At 38.9% G+C, this 23,874-nt stretch overlaps 1 protein-coding gene across 2 annotated transcripts; it reads right to left on the bottom strand.

Moving 5' to 3' along the window:
- Nucleotides 1-1,377: 1,377 nt before the first annotated feature.
- Nucleotides 1,378-3,623, bottom strand: LOC119795119 (ribonuclease P protein subunit p25-like). Of its 2 annotated transcripts, none has more exons than XM_038302941.1 (2): nt 3,197-3,623; nt 1,378-3,086 (listed from the first exon to the last, which is right to left on the bottom strand). In XM_038302941.1, exon 2 carries the CDS (start codon nt 2,751-2,753, stop codon nt 1,914-1,916), a length of 840 nt encoding a protein of 279 aa, XP_038158869.1. In that variant the 5' UTR covers nt 2,754-3,086; nt 3,197-3,623; the 3' UTR covers nt 1,378-1,913. The 2 variants fall into 2 exon arrangements, with proteins under 2 accessions (XP_038158869.1, XP_038158868.1); XM_038302940.1 differs by having other exon boundaries at nt 3,244-3,623.
- Between the last annotated feature and the right edge of the window lie 20,251 nt (nt 3,624-23,874).

Raw genomic sequence — 23,874 nt, 5'->3', positions numbered from 1 at the left:
TGACTTTTTACGTCTGTGTTGCCTTTGTTTTACACTCTAAATTGACCTTTAAAAACAAAAAGACACCGTGTCTGTGAATAACCTTGTCCACAATCCTATAATGCACCTATGTGACTCCTCCAACAACCTATTTCGCGGAAGCCACATTGGATTTAGATCTGGGATAATGTTTTGTCAGTATGTTTTATCTGTCCTCTCACTCAGGTAACGCTGTGCCGTTATCCCTAATTACCCGTCTGCATATCACACTTGGCCCTGAATCCTTAATGCATGATAACAAATGCAGGTTGATTTGAAATTTACTTCTAGGGATTATCTTTTGTATTTTTTTCTATCCCAGGCTGCAAACCAAGAGGCCCATTGGCTCCAGGGTGAAAGCTGTTAACTCTGTTATAAAGGCGACCTGAAATGATAACCTTCCGGCAGTCTTGAGGACACACAGTTTGCTACATGTAAGCTGTTTTGCAGCCGCAGCATTTCTTATTCAACCTTGGTTGTTCTGCTCTGCTCTGATTCATTTAATGGGAATTTTGTGGGAGGGAATCTTGTGATCAAGATCTTTTATTTCTGTGTAAAATAAATTTAACTGCGTTCTATAATTTAACTTAAATAATATTGCACTTCGCAAACCTTTTACAGTTATCCATGGCGTGTTTCCAGAATATAATTAGGTACAAATATTGTACAGGAAAAAAAAATATATATATATATGTATATATATATATATTTATATATTTAAATAAGCTTTTGTGCTCGGTTGTTATTCATTTACCCTATTTAAATTTAAACTCGTGCAAGACTTCATTTCTAAGAGTGATAAATTTTAAATGGTGCAAAAGCCGAAAGACAAATAAGAAAATGACGTGAAAAGTCAGCAGCCACTCCTCTTTCTTCTGTCTTTGCAGCTGCCTTGCACTGTTTAAAATGTGACACGGTGTACATCTGAGTTTAATGTGTGATAGGCAGAAGATCATTAAGAGAGGAAAAATGAAGACAAAAGATATGCAGCTATATGTGCATGCCTGCAGGGTGAAATGAAAAGGAGTGTACCTTATTGCCTTGGTTTTATATTTTGCAGCAACAGTTCAGTGTAAAGCTCTGTCAAGCCTAGTTTAAATCCTTTTTCTCCTCTATGCTGTGTGATGTTATATAGTTATCTTAATGATAATCTCTGCCTGTATTTCTCCCCCTGGCATTTCTGTCAGGCTGGGTTGGTTTACTCCTTATCAACAGCTTTGTCATTAAATCAGCTTTTCTACAGACAAATTTCACTGCTGGTACTCTTATCGAAATATCAGCACACTGTGATTTTTTTGTTCCATTAGAGCTTTGCATAGTGATGTATGGGTAAAAAGATAAAGCACAAAAGAAACTTAGTTCAGAAATAAAAATTTTATTTTCACGTGAAGATTGATAGTTAGACAAACTAAACTGGTACATATTGCATTTTTATACCATCAATAATTTGAGTTGTTCTTATTTATATAAAATCATTTATCTGTTTATCTGAACAGCTTAATTTAAGGCTATTTATTGACAGAATTTATTTTATACTGATGAATAGTTTTATCCCCAATTCATATATAGCTGACTTGTGCAATCAATGGCTTCATTTAGATGCAGTTGCTGTGAAGTATGATTTCAATATGTTGGTCATCAAACAACACAAGCACACATATTATGACAGTTGTGATGTCAAGGGCCATAAATCTGTACTGTAAGTGCAGAAGCAAGCTTTTCAGCCTCAGTCAAACTGACCTCCTGAAGCTTGAATTGGGATTCAGTTCTAATAAGAAAGCCCTGTTCTGACTGAGTGAACGTTCTGATTGTCTCAGCATTGTGCTAGAGTGGAGTGCAGCGCCAAATGAACTTTGCTGATTCAATCTTCTTCACTGTGACAGGGATTCAGATAGTCAGTTAGGTGGAAGAACTGAGTCTCCTTGCTCCAAACATGGCTTCTTACAGCGCGGGAAGCTGCTGTGTGGCAGCGGTCCAAAAGGTCTCTTGAATGTTGTTTGTGTTGCAGGATCAGTCCCTCCTCTGTCTTCCCACAATGAGCTAAAAGCCTCTGGTGGCTGATAGCCTGGCTCCTGAGGATCCAGAGGATCCTTAGAAAGAAGGATGCTGATCGAAGGTACAGTCCTGTGCACCGTCATCTCAGATGCAGCCCCCTGGTTGCTCTCCCAAACTTCTTTCACCACTTTGTACCTGAGCTTAGTCATTTGATGCAGACAGCCCACTTTTCGTTTCATAATCTCAGCACAGGTGATGGTCTTTGTGACGGCGCGACCTGACCCAGTGAATACAACCTGCCTGAGCCCACTGACGGTCCCACCTCCCGCACTTCCAGTCTTTTCTCCTTGCATCCGAGCCATAGCAAATCCCATTAGGTTGCGGATCTTGCTACCCTCTTTGACACGCATCTCCAGCACCCCAGAAGCCAGACCTGGAAAGGGACAGGGGCTGTCCTCCTCAGTACGGCAAACTTTTTTGAAACCTTCCTGCCCTAGTTTAACAGCCGCTGGAGAGGGTGGCAACAGTGGAGGTTTTATTGTGTCAGAAAGACTGTTGTTAAACGCAGGTTGCATTATAGTGTTTGTATAACTTTGACCCTCATAAAAAGGGCCAGTCCCTTGGTTTACTCCATTAGCAGTCTGGTTTGTTCTCTTTACCTCCAGTCCAGGTTGTTGTGTGACATTGCTGTTAGGCAGACAGTGGTTATGGCCACTGAACACTCCACATCCTGTAAACATTTCTCCTCTCCCCAGTGCATCAATATATAGTTAGTCCAAATACAGGCTTATCCATTATAGAACTAAGCAAAAACATAATTTTCTTAAGCACTTGGCAGTTCTGTCTGTCTCCAGTCAACAGCTGTAGTTTTAAGATTGTGTATAAGAAATATTACTCACTCCCCAAGAGCTCTATCAACAAAGATTTTAATGTTCCTTCTCAGAGAAAGTTGAAGAGATAAGATTAATTCCTGGCTGATGAATTAAAAGCACTGTTGGGACCTTTCAAGATGTTCTTTAAAGAGCTTCTCATTTTCAAACCACCATCGCCTATTTGGAACGTGTTCCAGATTCCTAGGAAAAGAAAAAAAATCTGCAATTAGCCTTTCCTTCTGTTGCATATATTTTTATCAATTCTATAATAATTTCTGCACAAGCAACTGTGCGCTTCAAGTCTCCTTTACCAAAACTTTTTTTGAAGAGAAACTGAAAGCTCATATCGGGACTCCACCTTTTTCTTTTGCGGTCCAATCCAGCGTTGACGACTCTGACCTGCTGTTCATCTTCTCTTCATTTCTGAAGTGACCTCTTGGTTTGTTTATTTTATTTTTATTTCCACCTCTTCTTCTGGACTTTTGAATTAGGCTCCCCTTGCTCAAGTTGCTATGTCTTTCCTTTCCACATGCCCAGTTTTGGGATCCGTTGAAGCTGTGACCAGGGGTGCATAGAAGTCTGCAGCCCGGGTGTTGTCCCTAGAGATGTATCTTGTCTTCAGTGGTGCTCTAGGAACTCTGCTCTGTTCCCTACAAAGAGACATAAGGGACAGGAGCTGCCTAACAAATGCTCACAGGAGGAGTGTCTGTGTGGCTGAGGGGAAGCAAGAGGGAATGGGGAGACAGCCCTCTTAAAGGCACAGGTCTTTTCATCTTTTAGACGAACACCCTCCCTTCCTTGACTAAAGCCTGCCATCTGAGGGAGGAAAAAAAGGGTAGGGCTACCGGGTCCCTTTAAAATGTGGAATGCAGATCCCCAGCAACTTTGTCAATCTCTTTAGAGGACGTTCCAGTGTTTAATGTACATGACTGATTAAACCTGAGTTCTGAAATAGAGAGTCAGTCAAGCTTTAAAAATGCATTTTCAGCTGCGAAACAATGAATTAAATTAGCTGTGTTATAATTGAAAACATCCTTCAAAGGGCTGCTGAAAGTCAGCAGCATTAAATTGCACTGTACTTAGCCTTTCTCCTATTCGATGTTTGCAGCAATTTCAATTTACATAATGCAACATTAATAGCTTCATTGTTGGGGCAATCAAGTGGCACGGTAAGTATGTCTGTCTCTTAACGCATGGACTGTTATACTGTCACAAGCCAGGGAGCCCTTGTGATCAAGGACACAAGGGCCACAAAATGCATGGCAGCATGACTCCCATGTTCAAGGTGCTGTAATGGTAATTGTCTTCATTAGCTTGCTTTATGGGTGTGAGTGAAAAGTTAGGGCTGACAGGTGAGGTAATAAGTATCGTGACTTTCTGTCACCAGAGGAGGGCGCTGGCTCGCAACCCACTGCTCCAAGCCCAAACCCCAACAGCTGTGGCATTGCCCTGTTTAGCCCATAGCACAGTCTCCTGGTCGACAGGTGGATTTGTTTTTGTGTGTGACTGACAGAAGAAAGAATGGGTAAAGACAGCCCACTGAGGCTGAACCTATAAGGTAGAGAGAGAGAAACCGACAAGTCCTAAGTACTCTCTGCTATGTACATCTTCTGGTGTGCAGTAGTGCACGCACAGTCTAAACTCACTGTGACTTTCTCGGTCCATAAAATGAGCCTAATTCACAGTGGCATGTGTATTATATTAGATCCCTATGGTAATCAAGGAAAAAAATGAGAAACCCCCCCCAAGTCCCATGGTTAAAGTGGAAACCTCTTTTATTAACTGTGCCCTAGTTTAACCTGAGGATGAGTGGATTTGTTAAATCTGTCTGAATGATTGACTATTTTTTTTGTTTTTGTTAATTCATTTATGTAAGACAGTAGTGCTATTCATCTCAGAAAGAAAAAAAAATCCAGGCACTGCATGAGACAGGGTAACAAATTTCTGTCTTTTTCTCGCCTCTTTGTAAGCTAAAAGGAAAAAGGGAAAAAGAAGACAAGGGGAGGAGGGAGTGTCTGTCGCACTCACCACAAAAGTGATCATTCTGTTGTTTGGGAGAAATTACCCTCATCAGTCATACAGAGATGCACAGCTGCCTAAGGGGATCTGGTAATGTTACTGCATAATAAACTGTGTTTATGTGTGCACACATATGTGTATGTTCAGAATGACAAAAAGGAGGCAAAAAAAAAAAAACAGCAAAAGAGGGCAGGGGGTAAAAGATATGTAATTTAACCATAAAAGGGTTAAAAACTTATGCCATCTAATTATCCCTATTTTTCCTGTTCTATTAGGTTTATGCCTCATTTCTCAAATTAGGTTTAGAAACCTGTTTGCTGCTGGTAATGTGACGAATCACATGATGCTTTCTAGTGTAGAAAACACGCTTTCTTATTATCCAATGAAACGAGTGTGAAACTCTTCAAAGCTGAAATAAAACCATCAGGAACATGTGAAAGTGCTGTGTATCGACCTTTGCAAGCATAGCCTTTTTCCTTTAAGTGCCTTCGTTTAATGATGGCTTTAGGTGGTGCTCACGCTTGGTCACCCAAGTTTTTACACCTCCTCCTCATATCTGGCCTCTGCCCCTGTAGCTCTCTAAGCACTTACTCTTCACTTTAACTGACCTTGGATAGCATCTGTGTCCATCTCTGAATTCTTTTCAGCATGCTTACACCACCATCTTCACTGTCTTTACCATTCATCAAACACCTTTAGCTTTTCCACCATCGCCCCTTGGGGATTTAAGTAAAGATAACCATTTGTCCACAAAAGCTTTGACAAATAGGACTGGCTTTTTTCTTGCCAGCCTCCGGACTTTGTACTTCAGGTGTCTAAAATAGTTGATGTTGTAAATTATTAGGCTTCAAACTGATTGTAGCATCACTGCAGAGTTGAGTTTTAGAGCAGCTTGATGTGCTGCACATAACCACGTTGTCTCACTGTGACAGCCGGTCTCTCACTTTAGGTTAACTGCAACTGTTTTCACGGTCATCAACCAATGGTGGCCTGGAGACTGTCATTTCACTCTGTATGGAGCTTGCCTGCAGCTCGGTTCTGCCCCACAAACTCACAGCCGGCCCTTTCACACAAACAATGATGCATATGCACACCCTCACACAAAGGCAAGTGTACGCACTCCCATGCTCTCACACAAACTATATGCTCAGCATAAGGCAAGCTGTTGGAGCAATTACAGAAACATGACAGAACACGATGATGCAGGCCCCACCATCAGAGAGGAAATAGAGTGAGCAGAGGAAAAATGATGACGGCATTAATAACAGCGAAGCTCCGAGACTTGTGGGAAAGAGGGGGTGGATGACCCTCTCTTTGATTTCCCTGTGACAGCACTTTGAGGTTCGAATGGTTATGTTTTTACTAGATTGCTAAAGTTTGAATAGGCATATTTTCATGTCAAAAAGCAGGACCAAATTACAACACGACGACTAACAGACAACAAGCTATAAAGTGATGTTTTACTGTCTCTCTGACTGCTGTTATTTTGGAAAATGACCACTAAGATGCCCTTACCTCCGTTTTAAGCCAGTCACAAGTCTCCATCATTTGTACCCCAGCTGCTTCCTTATACAGTCAGTGCTGCAATGCAGATGTGCTGCACAAAGGGCCAAGAAACTTAAACTGAAGATGTTTTAGAGAAAAAAGAAATGTATACTGTATATATATATATATATATATATATATACACAATTATAAATGAATAGTACCACCTAACATAGATCCAGTGCAGCAAAAAGGGAGAAAAAAATAACACAAGGATTGGAACTTAAATGTCAAAAAAAATTTCAAAGCTGCTCCTTACTCAAGCAAATGTTTGAATTTCTTTTCTAAGGGTCACTCTTATATTAAAGGGGGGATTTCGGCCTTACCATTTAATTGAAATAGTTGGAGTTTAATCACATTGCCTCATGCTTCTAGTTGTGCATGATTCACATTTGTTTTGATAGATGGTACCATCTTTAATTTCAGTTGGCAGTGGCATTTAAAAACAGCATGCATTTATTTATTCTGTTTTATCTGGCCTTGGGGTTGAAGTTAATGGACTTGATAGCATTTATTTTAGATAAATTACTTTAAGAATTAATTATCCATGTCACAATAAATAGAAAAAGCTAATGAATTGCCAAGAGGCTGTCCTTAATGTTCCAGATTTAAAACTAATTTTTGTCTATTTATATTTGACCCGTTAGACATACAACAATAAGAATAGAAAGGTTGCCTTGATAAGGAGTTGACCAAGAAGGGTTTCATAGTAACAACAGCTGCTACACTATGGAAACATTACATGTTGCATTATTTTTAACGCTGTTTTCTTTTTGTCTAAAGGTTTAGTAAACTTTCAATTTATTTTTGGTTGTCCTAAACAAAACACAAAACCAATAAAAAAAGCAAAAAAAACAAAACATATTTGTAAAGAGTAGGTTTGAATGCTGCTGGTTCTATTACGTGAATAATTACTCTGTTAAAATACAAATCAAGAAAAGCTCTTTGAATTAATCCATGACTGGTAAACCTTTTTCTGATGATGTGTGCATATATTTCAAAGTTTTAAAGTACAGTGAAAGAGAAGGGGAAATTTCTATCCCTGCTCCCCTACCACGACACCCAGATTTGTAGAGGTTTAAAAATACGTTGATCTGACAAATTATGTTGATAAAAAAATGAACATTTTGATCAACGTAGTAATCGTAAGTATGCACTTTTTCTAGGGTTATCGTTTCAGAATATGAACTTTTTTTTTAAGCATTCAGTCACAGAGAATGTTAGGGACCCAGCCGTCAAATATTTTAATAACTGAGTCATCGATCAAATGATTATCCATATAATGGTTGTAGCATGTAGTTGGTTTAACAGATGTGTGTGCCTTCACCTCTTTCATTTCTTCACTTCATACTTTGGACATTGTGCTGACATAAGGCTTTGAATTTAAAGAAATAACAGCATACCCCCACAACCCTGACCTCTCTGAACACTTTTTAGCAACCTTCCCCCCAAAAAGGTTTCACTTTAGCAGATCGTTATCGGATAATGCAGTCAAAAATTTTCAAGAATTTCTTGCACTTTTAATCTTCTCTGTATCACTTAACAATAATATAGAGGACAAACATTTAATTAAAAAATCTTTTTTGTTAACTAGTAAAAACTTTCAAGATAAAAAGCTGGCTCCCTGGTTTAATGCAGAGCTGTGCACATTGAAGCTAAATACTAGCAAACTGGATAAATAAAAAATGGTGCTCTATATGCATACAGGAATCCTACCTAGTCTGGAGAAACTGTTTAATGCTTTATACAATAAAACTGAAACAGCTCTGGTGAAAGTCATTAAAGATATTCTTGTGGCCTCAGAAAATGAACTTGTATGTGTACTTGTCTTATTAGATCATAGTGCTGCATTTTATACAGTCTATCATAATGTTCTTCTGGAAAGCTTTGAACATTTTGTTGGAATTTGGGAGAACAGCACTAGGCTAGTTGAAATCTTATTTATCTGAATTATTTATGTTTTTTTTCAGGTTGATGAGTGCCACAGGGATCAATGCTAGGGCCAATTCTCTTTACTATATAGATGCTCCAAAGGTAGAAATATTAGACACGACGGTATAACTTCTACTGTTATGCTGATGACACTCAAATATATCTATCTCCAGATGAAATTAACCCATGACATAAACTACATGTTTTTTGAAAACATAAACACCTGGATAACTCTTAAATTTCTACTCCTGAATGCAGACAAAACAGAAGTTATTGTCTTTGGACCAGAGTGTCTGAAAAAGAAGTTGATTAAATTGATCTCAGATAATAAAGTAAAAAATCTTGGTGTTATTTTTTTTTTCTCCAACATATTTTATTGAATTTTCTCTTTTTTAATACAACAAAAATTACAAACTTAACCTCGTAACATGTATTTATATTGGTGTTATTTTTGATCAGGACCTGTCATTTAAATCCTATATCAAAGAGGTTTCTAGAATTTCCTTTTTTCTGCGGAATGTTGCAAAAATTAGAAATCTCCTGTCCAGGGGTGATGCTGAGAAACTAGTCCATGCATTTGTTACTTCAAGGCTGGACTAATGTAATTCTTTACTGTCAGGAAGTCCACAAACTGTAGTTAAAAGCCTTCAGCTGATCCAAAAGGCTGCAGCCAGAGTTCTGATGAAAATTACAGAAAAATCATACATACAGACAAATCATATCGCTCCTATCCTAGCTTCTCTTCATTAACTTCCTGTTAAATCCAGAATCAAATTTAAAATCCAGCCTCTCACATATAAAGCCCTTAGTGGCCAAGCTCTGACTATATCAGAGATCTGATTATACTTAATATTTCTTACAGAACACTTTGCTCTCAATCTGCAGGTTTACTAGTGGTTCCTAGAGTTTCTAAATGTAGAATAGGAGGCAGATCTTTTAGTTCAAAGGCTCCTCTTTTGTGGAACCAACTATCTGTTTCAGTCTTTGAGGCAGTCTACTTTAAAGGCAAGGCTTAAAACATTCATTTTTGATATAGCTTATAGTTCTTAGCTTATTGTTTGCTCGGATTAGGAGAGATAGCCACTCACACTGAGCCTGGTTCTGTTGTAGGTTTCTTCCTGTTTAAAGGGGAGTTTTCCTCCCCACTGTTGCTGCATGCAAGCTTGGTGTTAGGGATTTCTGAAGCGACAATGACAAAATACAAGTGAGGGTCATTGCAGCAGGCTCATCCTTGCAAGTCAATGTGTGGATGCAATCAATTGGTTTTCCTAACAAATCTTTCAGTATTGTCCCTGTAAAGTGCCCCGAGATGACAATCGTTGTGAATTGGCGCTATATAAATAAACCAAATTAACTGGATTTAATTACCTTACTGTGTGGACTGCCTAGCCTGTAAACACTCTATCACTCCAGCTAACATTTGTGCCTGAAAGCCAGCTAACATTTGTCCTCTGCCCTTTTGATAATTGGATGACTTTCTTTTCTGTGATTTGCAGTCTTTTCCTAACATGAGATCGGCAGTAATTCTGATTGTGTGCTTGTATAAATTACTTTAGCAACTGCAGATAGATGCCATACCATCTCAGGCTAACTGACTACCGACTATACTTGTTTGTATATTGACAGAGTTTCCAGTCATCCCTATTCAGCCAGTCCCTATTGTTCTGTATGTAGAAGGAATGCTCCTCGGACTGTGTTGAGATGATTAGAGTGAAATTTGACTATATTTCCGATGGGTTTAAAAGAAAGGTGTATTTTTAACACAGCACTAGGCCAAAGAGTGTTGGCCTAGTGCAGAGCAGTGCACTTGTGCTAAGAGAAGGTTGCAAGTATCCTGTTGGATCCCCACTGTGTCCACTCTGGGTTTGCTGAGCATGACCCTTAACCCCTGATTTCTTCCCTGGCACCGCACAATGGCAGCCCACTGCTCCTCAAGGGGATGAGTTAAATGCAAAGGTGAATTTGTAAAATGTGAGATCAATACAGTTAAATTATTTTTAATTATTATTATCAACTGTGTCAAATACAGCAAGGAGATCTAACAGGACGAGTACAGACGAGTCCCTTGTCTGAGGCCAACAGAATATTAAATATTGACTTTCACCAGAGCTGTTTCAGTGCTATGAGTTCTAAAGCCAGACTGAAAATCTTCCAAAAGTTCATTATGGTGTAAGTGGTTGCACACTTGCAGCAACTACTTTCTCAAGAAATTTAGATAAGAAAGGAATATTGGATGGTCATCTGGGTCAAGAGACAGTTTCTTAAGTAAAGGTTTAATTAAAGCTACCTTAACAGCCTTTGGTACATATCCCTGTAACAGGGATGAATTAATCACTTCTAAAATGGAGGAGGAGATCAAAGTAATACTTCCTGAAATCGCCCCTAAGCAATCCCCCAGATTTAGCATGAGAAAAAGAAACATTATTATTACTAATTTTTTTTTTTTAGAAAAAAAATATTCTTTTAACCAAAAAGGACTTTTAAACTCCCCCAGAAAAGAACCAAGCTGCAGTCTTTTTATATTCATATTAGAAGCATCCATATTGTTTTATTTCTTAGTTTTATGCTAACGATATTAGATTGTGACTATTCTATTCACAACTTTGGCTATACTAAAACTAGAGATTAGGTTAACATTGTTTTTTCTTTTTTATAAAGAGCAGAGTAACATTGCTTTCATTACATCTTGAGGAAAAAAACAAATGCTCCTTTTAAAAGTGCCTTAGAAGATCTGAACAATCCTAATGAAAGGAGATTTTATTTCCCAACCTGCCGTTCCACTTGAAAGTTGACATACCCTTCCATTAAAAACACAAAGAGATAAACTGGCTGTGAAATACATTCTAATTGACATAAGTAATGATGAATAAGAAATTTATTAAAAAAAATGTAATTCCATCCATCCATCCATCCATCCATCCATCCATCCATCCATCCATCCATCCATCCATCCATCCATCCATCCATCCATCCATCCATCCATCCATCTTCCTCCGCTTATCCGGGGTCGGGTCGAGGGGGCAGCAGCCTAAGAAGGGAGGCCCAGACTTCCCTCTCCCCAGCCACTTCTTCTAGCTCCTCAGGAGGAACCCCAAGGCGTTCCCAGGCCAGCCGAGAAACATAGTCTCTCCAGCATGTCCTGGGTCTTCCCCGGGGCCTCCTCCCGGTGGGACGTGCCCGGAACACCTCACGAGGGAGGCGTCCAGGAGGCATCCTAATCAGATGCCCGAGCCACCTCAACTGGCTCCTCTCGACGTGGAGGAGCAGCGGCTCTACTCCGAGTCCCTCCCGGATGACCGAGCTTCTCACCCTATCTCTAAGGGAGAGCCCAGCCACCCTAAGGAGGAAACCCATTTCGGCCGCTTGTATCCGTGATCTCGTTCTTTGGGTCATGACCCAGAGTTCATGACCATAGATGAGGGTAGGAACGTAGATCGACCGGTAAATCGAGAGCTTCGCTTTTTGACTCAGCTCTCTCTTCACCACGACGGACCGGTACAGCGCCCGCTTCACGGCAGACGCTGCACCAATCCGCCTGTCTATCTCACACTCCCTTCTTCCCTCATTCGAAAAAAATGTAATTCATGATATTGATTTTAAATATCTATATATCATGTAATAATCTATATATTATATCCTTATCTATATATATTTCAACCTGGAGAGACTCACACAGAGAAAAGCTGCAATTAGCAAAAGTTATATTCAACTCAATTTATTAATACAGGTAACACATGAGATTGGCCAAAATGTGTATAATTAAGGAAAACCAAAATGGACAATCACTCTGTCATGCACATGGTGACAGTGGGGAAGAACACGCCGTTTTAACACAAAGAAGTGTGCAGCACAGCAAGGCTCAGTGTGGGCAATCTTCCGTGTTCTTCGTCTTATTCAAGGAAAAGAATTAAAGTAATCATACCCCAGGGCCTGCACAATGGTGATGGAATAAGTCAGAGGATCAGGGGGACTGAGAATATTCTGAGCACCCAGACTAAGCACCCGCTGTAATGTGGCCACTGTGATTGGCTTAGGGCACGATGCACTAGTTGTGAAGCACTGCGGGCACAATGCACCAGCTGTCATGCGCTGAGGAAACGATGCTCCACCATGATATGCCCAATGAGACCGCTATGATACGTCTGCTGTAACATGATGCAGAGATGGAGATAGAAATGATGCTATTATGATGCTTGACAGTAATGCATGGCATGGCCATGATGATTTGTGATACTAGAAGCAAAGATTAATAAAACACAATGAGCCCTATAATCACCAACTGAATAGCACAGCAATCACATGATTTGTTATTCTACAGACTCATGAAAATTCAAAACCTTTCAACCACAAAATGGCCAAATGAAGCATTATCCCCATTTGCAAGCATTGCACTTGCTGGGGTGAGTCCAACCCAAAGTTGGGAGATCAGTGAAAGCAGGCAACACATGGTGGAAGCTCATCAACGAAAAACAGAGTCTGAACATCAGATTCGAGAAAAAAAAGTTACAAAACGCTTTACGACTGAAAATTTGCTTGCATGCAGGAAAGAGAAGCTAGGCCTTGAGCTAAATGATGGGAATCAGAAAAGATCAGTGGCTTAGGAAGAGGTGTGGTCCCAGGATGATTGGCTAAAGCTGGATGAGGGACATTGCAGGTGGTTATGGTGAAGCCAATAAGAGTCTTCCAGATTAAATTTTTGCTTAAGGTTTATTTATATATATATATATATATATTGTAACGCCGGTAAGTGTTACAAATAATCAGGCTTAGGTGACTGATTATCAACAGTGTTTATTTATTCTTTAACAACAACGCTAGGGATGCAGCACACACTTCCGTTAACACAACAGCCTTATCACTCAGGGTGAAACTCACATGCCCTCAACACATACCCCCAAAACAGCATGAACTGAGGCAAATATGAACAATAAACAACATGAGCAACATTTAAACAGAATAACAAGGAAATAAACAAGCAAACAACCAAAACAGTGCCCCATAATGCACCTCTTCATCCAGCCGCTACAATATATATATATATATATATATATATATATATATATATATATATATATATATATATATATATATATATATATATATATATATATATATATATATATGTATATATATTCACTTTTTTGTTAAGTATATAATTCAACATGTTAATTCATGAAATTCATGAAAATAAAGAAAACCCTTTGAATGAGAAGGTGTGTCCAAACTTTTGGTCTGTACTGTATATAAAGTAATTAGATCACAGCATGATATTTTGGTACAGCTGCGTTCTTGTTGCCAGGCAGGTTTTAAATTATTTCTTTTTGATGCATTGTTGTTAAATTGTGGTATAAATTATAAAAGTGTTTATCGGATCCCTATAGATGTTTCTTAGTAGAATTAGGAAAAGTTGGATGTGACTCTTTGTTTTCCCTGGTCTCTCATATAGACCAGAATGTCTGAGTTTCCAGATGGCCATACTCCTCTGTATCCCACTGTTTATAGCCCTTAACTTCCTAGTGCATACATTTTCCTCGGGTCAAAGCACAATATGACACGCTAGAGGAGGACACACTAATCCATCCCTGCAAGCCACAATGGAAATAGTCTCTATGCAAATTCCTGTTATTTATTTATTTATTGAGGGATTTTGCTGAGAGAATGTGCTTTACCAAACATAGAAAAGAGAAACACGCACATTAGGTGTGTGGGGCAGAGTGTGACTCATTGAGTAAGTGACCTCCCTAAAAGGCCCTGCTTAGGTCTCCTACCTGATGACTGATGTTAGGAAACAATGCAGTGAACTTTAGAGAATATGTTCAAAGGTCTGCGCTAGTTTTATTCGTCATTTAATTGCATCAGTGAGCAATCATTCCCCGGCCCTACAAATCTTTGGTGAAGCTTTGCTTTACAATAGAACCATAATTGCCGCAGTTTAATTGCCTGCCAATGCTCTGCTCCCACTGTCTGCTTGCATTGAAGAGCCCAATAATTAGAAACAGGGAGGAATTAGGTGGCAATTTTGTCTTGGCAATTATCATAATGCAAAAGAAGTGCCATTAGTATTGTTAGTCCCACAGAACATAATCCTTTGACACTGTCAAGTTCCTCTTCTAGCTCCTGGGTACAACAACTCTTGATTTCCCTATAGCCTTTGCACTCTCTTAATTTTAGTCATCAGCAATTGGGGCCAGTTGGTACATGTTGAGTTAAACTAGCAGAGTGAACACATCTGTGCTTGGAGGGCTGGGAGGATTAGAAGTTAAAGCATTAACACTTTCATTTAAAGGTATATAAATTGGCTGTTAATCCTCTCCTGTCTTGTCAACCATGAAATTGTGTTTGATTTAACTGAAAAAAATAACACAGTAGACAGGAAGTGTATTTGCACCACTCTGGCTTTAGACTACATTTAACAACCTACAAAGTGGTGCACCATTGCTACTAACAAACAGTTTTTTTTTTTTTTATGAGTGTAAATATGTTGTATTATTGCCAGATATCATTTCTATATTTTCATCTCAGTTTGATTAAATTAAATTTAATGTACCTTTTGTTTATTTTCCCCATCATCGATAAATACTTCCATTTATTTAACACTGTTCAGGATCAGGTCTGCTCTTTTCCAAAATCTTTAAACAAAAGAGAAGATTCATACATTCCGCTAAACTTCAAAAATACATCACTTTGCATGATTATGTCCTAATCCTGTGAATATACATTTACACATATCTAAAGACATAATACCTAAAACTTTGATTTTGTTTTTGTGGTTGGATTTGTTGCAATTGGGAATGCAGGCTGTCCTTTTATACAGTATTGTGAAAAAACTGTTTACCTCCTTACAAACTAGTTCTGGCTTTTTTTTTCAGATATCTAGTATTGAAATGCTCAAATAAATTTGAGATGACAAGGAGCTGATCATTTTAAGATTCAAAACTTAAAAAACCTCCCTTAGAAAAAAAATATTTTTTCATAATATTTTTTTGCTATTTGTGAAAAATCTCCACACAAATGGAATAAATTTTTCCAGGCTTCTCCAGCCTCAATTTTGTCAGGATCTGACCCAGGATAAAGACAGGTAGGACTGATTTAAAACACTTTTTAGAAAAGGCAAAGAAAAATTAACAATCTGGGATTTACATGAAAAATAATATAATATAATGTACTTTTTCTAGGTGTTAATTTAAATTTAAACACTTTCTTAGAAAATGTTTTTAATTTATTAAAAGAATATATAAAGCTGATATAACTTCTCCATTATTAAACTGATACATAATTTTTTTTAGGTTTTTGGTATACGTCTATTTTGAATGTATAGTCCACCCTGGAGAAAACTCCACCAGCCGCCACTGGTCAGATCCTGAAGTTTGAAAAAGGAGACAAGGAAAACAGAATATAGCGCAAGCCTCGCTCCATGCAGTTAGCCAAGTCTTTTAGCTAAAACAGGGCCTGGAAAAGAACATTTCTTGCATCATTTCTCTCTCTCTCCAATACGTCTCTTACTACTGGGACTCGGCCTGTCAATCACCCGCAAAACTACCTTTGCTCACTACCTTTTGTGGCAAAAGGAAGTGAGCAAATACATTTCCTGTGAGCTCAGGGCGCATCAGAGCTGCGTGTTACTATCAGATGCCATGCTGAGCATGCGCCATCAGCTCCTTTGCGCATGCGCATCCGCGCATCCAGATATACATCCGGGTCTCCCCGATTTTATTTTGTCAAAAAGAGCTAAATTATGTTTTTCCCCTCCCCAAAAATAGTAAAAGTACTAAAACATGTGTTAAAGGTTATTAATGTATTTCCTGAGAAAAAAAATGCCTTAAAATTCTTTCTGTTTTATCACCCGTCTCTGGCCGGAAACCTGGTGCTTATGGGACGGATCTGGTAGTACACTGCGCCCCGACCACTCCTATACCTTTTTTATTGCAGAGGAGCTACTGGGCATGTACAACTTAAAACGAGAGTCAGTCAGCAAAGACCCAGGGCGGAAATATGTCACCAATCTGACAAAAAATGGAATGACGCTTTACTAGTCATTAAAGATTAGATATTTATGTTGTACATCTAAAAATATATATATTAATATATTTTAAAATATTTAAAATGTTATTTTAAAATTAAATTATAAAAAAAATCTTATCTTAATGTCATAATCAGGCTCATTGGGTGGGTGGGGCGGTTCCCTAGCGCCCTCTAGCCGCCACTGGTGCTGACCCTTCCTATTGTTTTAAAAAATATATAAATATAAAAAATACAACCGCGGATTTCTAGGGCACGGTGTATTTGTTGAACTCATGTAAATTTAACAAATTACAGATAACTCATCAAATATAACTGAAACAAAAAATTATTTGTGATAATCAGGTTTTGGTGAAATTTCAAACTCTTTATAACAAAAAATAACAGCATATGTTTAACAGTTGTAACACTGGCTTAATTGCTCATTTCACTGACCTGTCTAGCTTTGCCCTGTTCCTCGTCACTTATCAGATCCACCTGTTCCAGTTTCCTATTTAAGCTGCTAGTTTCCCCAGCCATTAGGGCTAAATTACTCTTGAGCCTTTGGTGTTGTATTTGAACCTTTGTGCCTGCCTGCCCTTGTCGGATTAGTTTGCCTGCCTGTCTTCGTACGCCTGTAGGATAATTTAGTGGACTGAACCTGCATCTGCCTCTTGACTTTGACTTTTTGTCAGCTCTGCAGCCTTTTATGCTTCTGCGTCTGGAACTCTCTATCAGCGTCAGCTGCATTTGTTCAGTCAAGTCGACCAGGTTAGTGACTTGAGCGATCATAAACATCCTCCATCGGATTATCGCAGTCACTAGCCTGTGTTTCTCTACAATAGACAGTCCTGCTTCTGACGCCTAGCCGCTGGTGTCGCCACTGCAGAATCTCACCCTGTTTTTGAAATAAAAGCTTTTCAAGTATTCCACTGTCCGTCTTCCCTCTATTCTGGGTCTTACCCTCTGAGTCATTTCAGTTAAAGCATCAATGTAAATATACCAGAATGAACACAACAGCTAATTCCTATCAGATGTCCTAAGACAGGTAAAAATGGTGAAAATTTAAAAAGAGACAACGGAGAGAACAGGGTGGTTTTTGCAAGAACTTTCAGAGTTTTCTCAAAGAGAGACTGTAGGTTTAAGAATGGCCTATGAAGTGTGAGACCATGTGGAATGGCGGTCATTTATATGGCTAAATACCATGGCCTGCATACAGGTTTTTGCTATTTCAAAACTCGGAGAGGTTCTTATATGTTTAAAGTTTGAAAGATTAAACCTAATTATATTTAAGATTCTCTTTACATGCTGCTTCAATTTTAAATTAGAATCAAAGACTACTCCAAGATATTTAAAATGTTCAACCACTCTACTGGCTGTTGGGAGAAAAACATGCAGACTGTTTTTTCAAAGTTAATATATAGGCAGGAGTCCTGAAGCCATTCAGACACTGATACCATAGTGTTGGGCAGAAAGCAGCAGCTTCACTTTTAGTTTTATGCATGAACTTATAGAACAGTGTCATTAGCATATAATTGCATTTTTACAGATATTGGGTAAATCGTCGACAAAAAGGCTGAATGGAATTGGTCCGAGTATTGATCCCTGTAGAACTCCAGCAGAACAAGTGAGGAAGGTGGACTGTGAATTGCTCATTTGAACTGCCTGTTTTCTGTCTAACAGATATGATTTCATCCAGAAGAGGGCACTTGTAGAGAATTTAAACTGAGCTAACTTAGCCAACAGAACAATATAGTTGATTGTGTCAAAAGCATGTTTCAAATCAAGGAATACAGCACCCACAAAGCCGCTTTTGTCCAACTGTTGTTTTAGATTTTTTTAGGCTGTCTTTGTTGAGTGATGCTTCCTAAAACCTAACTGCAGGGGATTGAGAGCAGTTGAAAAAATATTTAGATATTTAGCTGTGCAACAACCCATGATTAGTGAAACTCTGGAGTTACTAGTGCAATCTTCCATGCTGATGGCACTATGCAGTGATTAATGAATTGATTTATCATGTGTGCAATTGGTGTATCAAGTGCCTCTTTATGAACTTTAAGGAACTGACTTGTCAGGGCAAATGTATCTCTAACCTTTGAGCTTTTTAAAGAAGCTATTATTTTTTTGGAACATCTAAAATAGGGGCTTCTTTTAAACTAAAGACTGTTTATTGAGATCAACCTCAATATAGGGAATATTAAGGCTATTAAAATGCACTGTTAATTCTTCGATTGAGCTAATGAAAAAATATAAAAAATGTTGACAATTTTCTCACAAGGACATCTTTGTAGTTTTCTGTGTTGACTGTTTGAAACAAAACATCCAAATAGGGAAGACAGAATTTAGATTTTTTGACGGGGTGTATGCTAAGCCTACCTTTTTGAAGTATAAAGTCACCAATGTTGAACCTGATTTTCCTGTGAAAGCATCAATTTGCAAGAAAGAAAAAGATTAACTAAATAAATCCTTTGAACCTATCTTTTCCCCCTCAGCTTCACTAGGCACAATATAAAAACCTAACATGGGAACAGAACTGATGATGCAGATCAGACATGGTTTACATGACCTGTTTGTTTACTGAGCTAACTGCTTTAGATGAGGGAGTTTAGTAGCAGGGTATTATCTCTGAGTGGAAAAAAAAAAAGGCTAATGCTCAGCTGAGTAATGAAGAGAAAATGACTTTCAGAATCAGGAAGTCCTTCGCCATTAAGGATGAACAAGTCTCTGTGGCTCTCAGGCAATCAAGCACTGGGGTTTACAAAAGATTTTAATTTGAATGTATTATCTAGACTCTTTACAGACCAAAAGGCAGGCAAAATGCTTTCACAAAAGATATGCACTGATAAGTTTGAAGGTCAGCTTGCTACTCGCTAGGATATCAAGAGCTGGTATGTATCACAAGCACTGATTTACAAAAAATACATTGCACATTAAAATGTACATATTAGGCATTTGCTCAGTGATAAAAACAATTTTACATATCAAACAACCGAGCAATTACTGGCCTTATGCTTCAGGAAAGTTTGTAGTAGGTAAAATGCTTCTGCTCAATCGTACACTCAAAACATTCATAGCTAAAAAAGCCAAAATCCAACGAAGGGGAAGAGCTAATGGGGCCCTAGGTTGAGAATAAAAGGGGGATTAATGAACATCACAGTCTGAAGAGACAAGCCTCGTCCAAACCCTCTTAAACTGTACGCATATACTAGGTGAGAATATTCGGAGCCTTTCACACGTCACCATAGTATTGAATGGTTGGTGCTGTGCTCGGAGGAGCATTTTGCTGATGGAATCAAAACCCCTTTCACAGATTCAAATGAGGTGCACTCAGCTGTGATTGGTATTGGAAAAGCATTTGTCGGAACAGAGGCTCACAGAAGGCTTCTTAAATACAAGGCAATCACAGTGTCTAACGTGGAGATGAGGCAAGAGGTGTGCCTGGACTGCAGAGTGGAAAACAGGACAAAGGATTATGATGGTAATAAGCAGTAAACCAAAACAAAGTCATCCCCTGATCCCTCATTCTCTCTCTCTCTTGCTCATTCTTTGTAGCTCTCTCGGCCTTAAATCCTCTAACTCACTCTCACAGGCCTTTTCTCCCTCTTTCTCTGCTTCATACTCACCACATATTGACAAGGCCCATTTTTTCACTGTGCCTGAGCTACAATTTAAAACTCATTTCTCATTATTTGCGGCGAATCTTTACACGTACAATTTCTAATCTGTCAAAAACTGTGATGGAAGCCAGAAGAAGCAGAGGGTTTTTTTTTTATGCCATGGCTACACTCATACACCTACACACAGTGTCAACTCTTCCACACCCGGCTGGCCATGTGTTATTATGGGTGTCAGCAAATCTGCATGCTGTCATCTACAGACCTTTGTGGTAATATTCTCCCCACACCTCCCATCCAACCTAACTTCTGCTAAGCTTTTAGTGTACAGAATAAAAGTACTTTACATTCCAGTGATGATGTATAAGTGCAAATCAGAAACGGTTTCTATCTCTCAAGAGATACCCTTTTGTGACAGGCTTGAGATATGAGATCTGTGGACTGGGAACATAAAAGATACGGCAGAGGAGGATATGCGCTGATGATTGAGTTGGGAAACAGTTTACAATCATTTAATTTTGCCACTTTAATGAAAGGCTGTCAGGACAATGCTATAGATCAGATGACATAGACTTACATTACCAAAATCCTTAAAAAAATGTGTGTGTGAGTTTGCACGTCTGTGACGAAAGAGGGAGAGAAGGGCAAAGGATAGAAGAAGCCCTTATTATGCCTGCAACAACAGTGGTTGGCAGCTGAGAAAAGAGAAGAAAAGAGCAAAGAAGATTGTGTCTGGAATTGTCCAAGTGTTGCAGTAGTGGTCCTCACTCACTTTATCAGTGCCACGGCAGAGAGTTTTCCTCCCATCTATCTGCCCAGTGAGTTTTCTTCCGCCCTCTCAGAGCAAGGAGAAACGCTTGGTCTCTTACCATAGCTGGCTCAACACAATCTACAACTTGCACCTACCCGGCTTACTCAATCGCTTCACTGAACATCGCTCTTTGTCTAAACGACCTCTCCTTTTTCCAGTTTTCAACCCTTTTGTATTTGTGCAGAGTACTAAAGCATGCTACACTTCACCTCCCCTGTACACTCTTTCCTTTACTTTTCATTAAACATCTGGTCTGGATGTGAGTACCATACCATGTACCATTCTTTGACTTTTTCTTTATAATAACAAAATAAAAACACAAAAGAATGTTTCTTTTTAGTTTTCCCTTTTTAAAATTAAATATGTAATAACAACTGTGATGATATAATAATAAAAAATCCACACTGTCATTTGTCTTTCTGTAGCTATTTAAATGATAAACATAATATACAGCTGTTCCTTGAACTTGTAATAACAGCGGTGTGCTCAAAATTGACTAGTTCCAAAGATTACGTATTAAACTTAAAATTAAATTTAGTAGAGGTTTATCTGCCTTTGAGAAAAAAGGATATTGCAGACATAAGTTTAGGAAAAGACAGGGAAAATTGACATAAAAAATGTTTTTTATGGTTAGCATCATTAAAGAAGGTGGGCTTGTAGAAGTGTAGGACACTGAATATGACATGTAGGGTAAGTTATAATGTAATCGGTGTACTTGCCATCAGGATACATTGCAGCTATTGGACAGTAGGCACTACTAACGCAGCCACAGATTTTGGAAGATCATCCCTTTTTGGCCAAAGATGGATGTATCTGGAACACTACAGAAATTTTAAAAGATTGTTACCTACTCCATAAAAAAAGCAATAACTTCTTTCTTTGTTCTCACACACCTACAAGAACAAAGAAAGATAATTTTGTTTTATCATCCCCTAATTTGGATTTTTTGTTTTGACACAACTAGACACACTTTTTGTCTCGCCTGGGAAAAAATGTTCAATTGGTCAGGATTTGGATAGGTGTTATTAAACAAGAAAAGCAGAAATAATTTGTCACTTTGTCCCGTCCAAAACTCTTGAATCACAACATACATATGTTGGGTCACAGAATATTGTACAATACCTAAAATCTGTCCATTAAATGAACTTGGTGGTTGAATTGTGCAGAATCTAAGCTTTCAAACGATGTCCAACATGTCTATATTTGTAAAAGATGTTACCATTGTAATTTTCATGCATTCTAAAATAGACTAAAATAGACCTGAGGTCTATCTCAGTCGGACCTCCCCAAGCCCCCTTGCATGAAATTGTGTTGGGTTTGATCCTCCCCATTGTCGTTCAATGAGCGCTTAACACCACGACCTTGTCGGAGACAATTTTCTGTCAGATCTTATGCAAAATCGGATTTGGTGTGTTCTGGCTTCAAGATTTTGCTGAAATGCTAACATATAAGAAGAAAAAAACATATAGACCCTCTTATCACTTGTTTTGGGGATTTTAATAGTGCAAACATTTTAATAGAACTACCAAAATACAGACAGCTTACGGGGGACGTTCAATAAGTAATGCCCCTGACCCACTTCCACTTATTTATATCTCTATAGATTAATTGGGAAATTACAGCTCTGAACTAATTGTGAGTAGTAATCAATTTTTTGTATTTGAAAGGATGCCGCCACAGGAGACTTATGGTGATGATGCCCCATCATTTGGTCATACAAGACCCTACAAGCCCTTAGTCGGACTATGCAGCAATTTAGCCTTACTTTAATGAGGTGTGACTGGAAGAGAGGCGCAGTTGCAAAGTGAAACACATCTGTTTTGGATGCAAAAAAAAAAAAACAACAACAACTGGATAAGGTTAAATAGTGATCATCTTTGAGCCTTACAAAAAACAATTTAAAACTTACATTTTCATAGATCAATTCAAATTTAATAGATCGCTCTCCGAGAAACACCTCTCACTGCCCCACCCAGAACCTAGCTTATATAAACATTCCCAGAGACTCATTACTACCTTTTCTTTTTCTTTAAACCTAGTTCCCATTAGTATCTGCCCTGAATGATCAACTTAATTATTAATGTAATTCACCAGCTTAACTCTGCTTGGCTCTTAAATATCACTCATCTCATCAAACTGCTGGTTCTCCTTTATATTCGGCTCAGCTCAGCTATCAGGGCCAGATCATTGTTTGTTTGCTGTCTTCAGGTTCTGTTTAGTTAGTAATGTTATTCGAAGGTTCATGTCCCTGTTCCAGCGAAGGAGATTATTCTTGAGCCTTTGTCTTCAGGTGAGTTTATTCCCTAACCAGTGATAAGAGTGTTTCAGTTTTTCAGTTCCTTATTTCCTGATTCCATTTCCTCTCACCCACTGGCCCTGTCTGTGGCTGTTCGCCTGAACAATCGTTGAACTCCTGCTGGATTCTGCCTGTCTGCATCTGTGCATGTCTGTCTGGGCAAGCTTCTGGACCCATTCTGACTCTGAACCTGCCTAAACGCTCTGAGGATTCCTGGAACCCAGGATCTATCTGTTCCTTGGCAGATCGGAACCCCCGGTCGAAACCCCTGGATCTCAGAACTGTTCCTGCCTAATCTGTTTTCCCCTGACCTCGATCTGATCCCTGCAAGTTTTCCGGCGCTGCAGCATTGGTGACACTCTGGGTGGCTCAGGACCACATCTGGAATTGAGAGGATGGACTGAACTGTCAAACCAGATAAGTGCCTCACTTGGATAATCATCTCCTGTCAGATAATCGTTGCTTGTGTATCTCCCTCCAGTGTCAGTGATTGGGCGGTGCCCCGCCCCCCTCCTGCAGTCGCTGCAGATACGCAGATCCACATTAGCTCCCCGCTTCTGTTCTGTCCATTTATATTTTTGTTTTAATAAACGTTTTGAACTTTCATACTGACTGGCTCACCTTGAATACTGGGTCCATCTGCCCCCCCTTATGACACTTATTAACCCTTTACTTACCACGCTAGCACAGTTCCTCGCATCCTAGTGACGATCTACGGTACTACTGCCCTCTAGAGGTAAACAAGCAAACCAACATGGCAGCGCCCATAACATT

This window comes from Cyprinodon tularosa, unplaced genomic scaffold (assembly GCF_016077235.1).
Source record: "Cyprinodon tularosa strain WSP-4 unplaced genomic scaffold, ASM1607723v1 ctg50, whole genome shotgun sequence".
NCBI lineage: Eukaryota > Metazoa > Chordata > Actinopteri > Cyprinodontiformes > Cyprinodontidae > Cyprinodon > Cyprinodon tularosa.
The sequence above is the reverse complement of the archived record's forward strand: the minus strand, read 5'-3'. Positions and strand labels throughout refer to the sequence as shown.

Excerpts from the sequence above, each read along its gene's own strand:
- LOC119795119 (XM_038302941.1), bottom strand. The coding sequence starts at position 2,753 with ATGTTTACAGGATGTGGAGTGTTCAGTGGCCATAACCACTGTCTGCCT.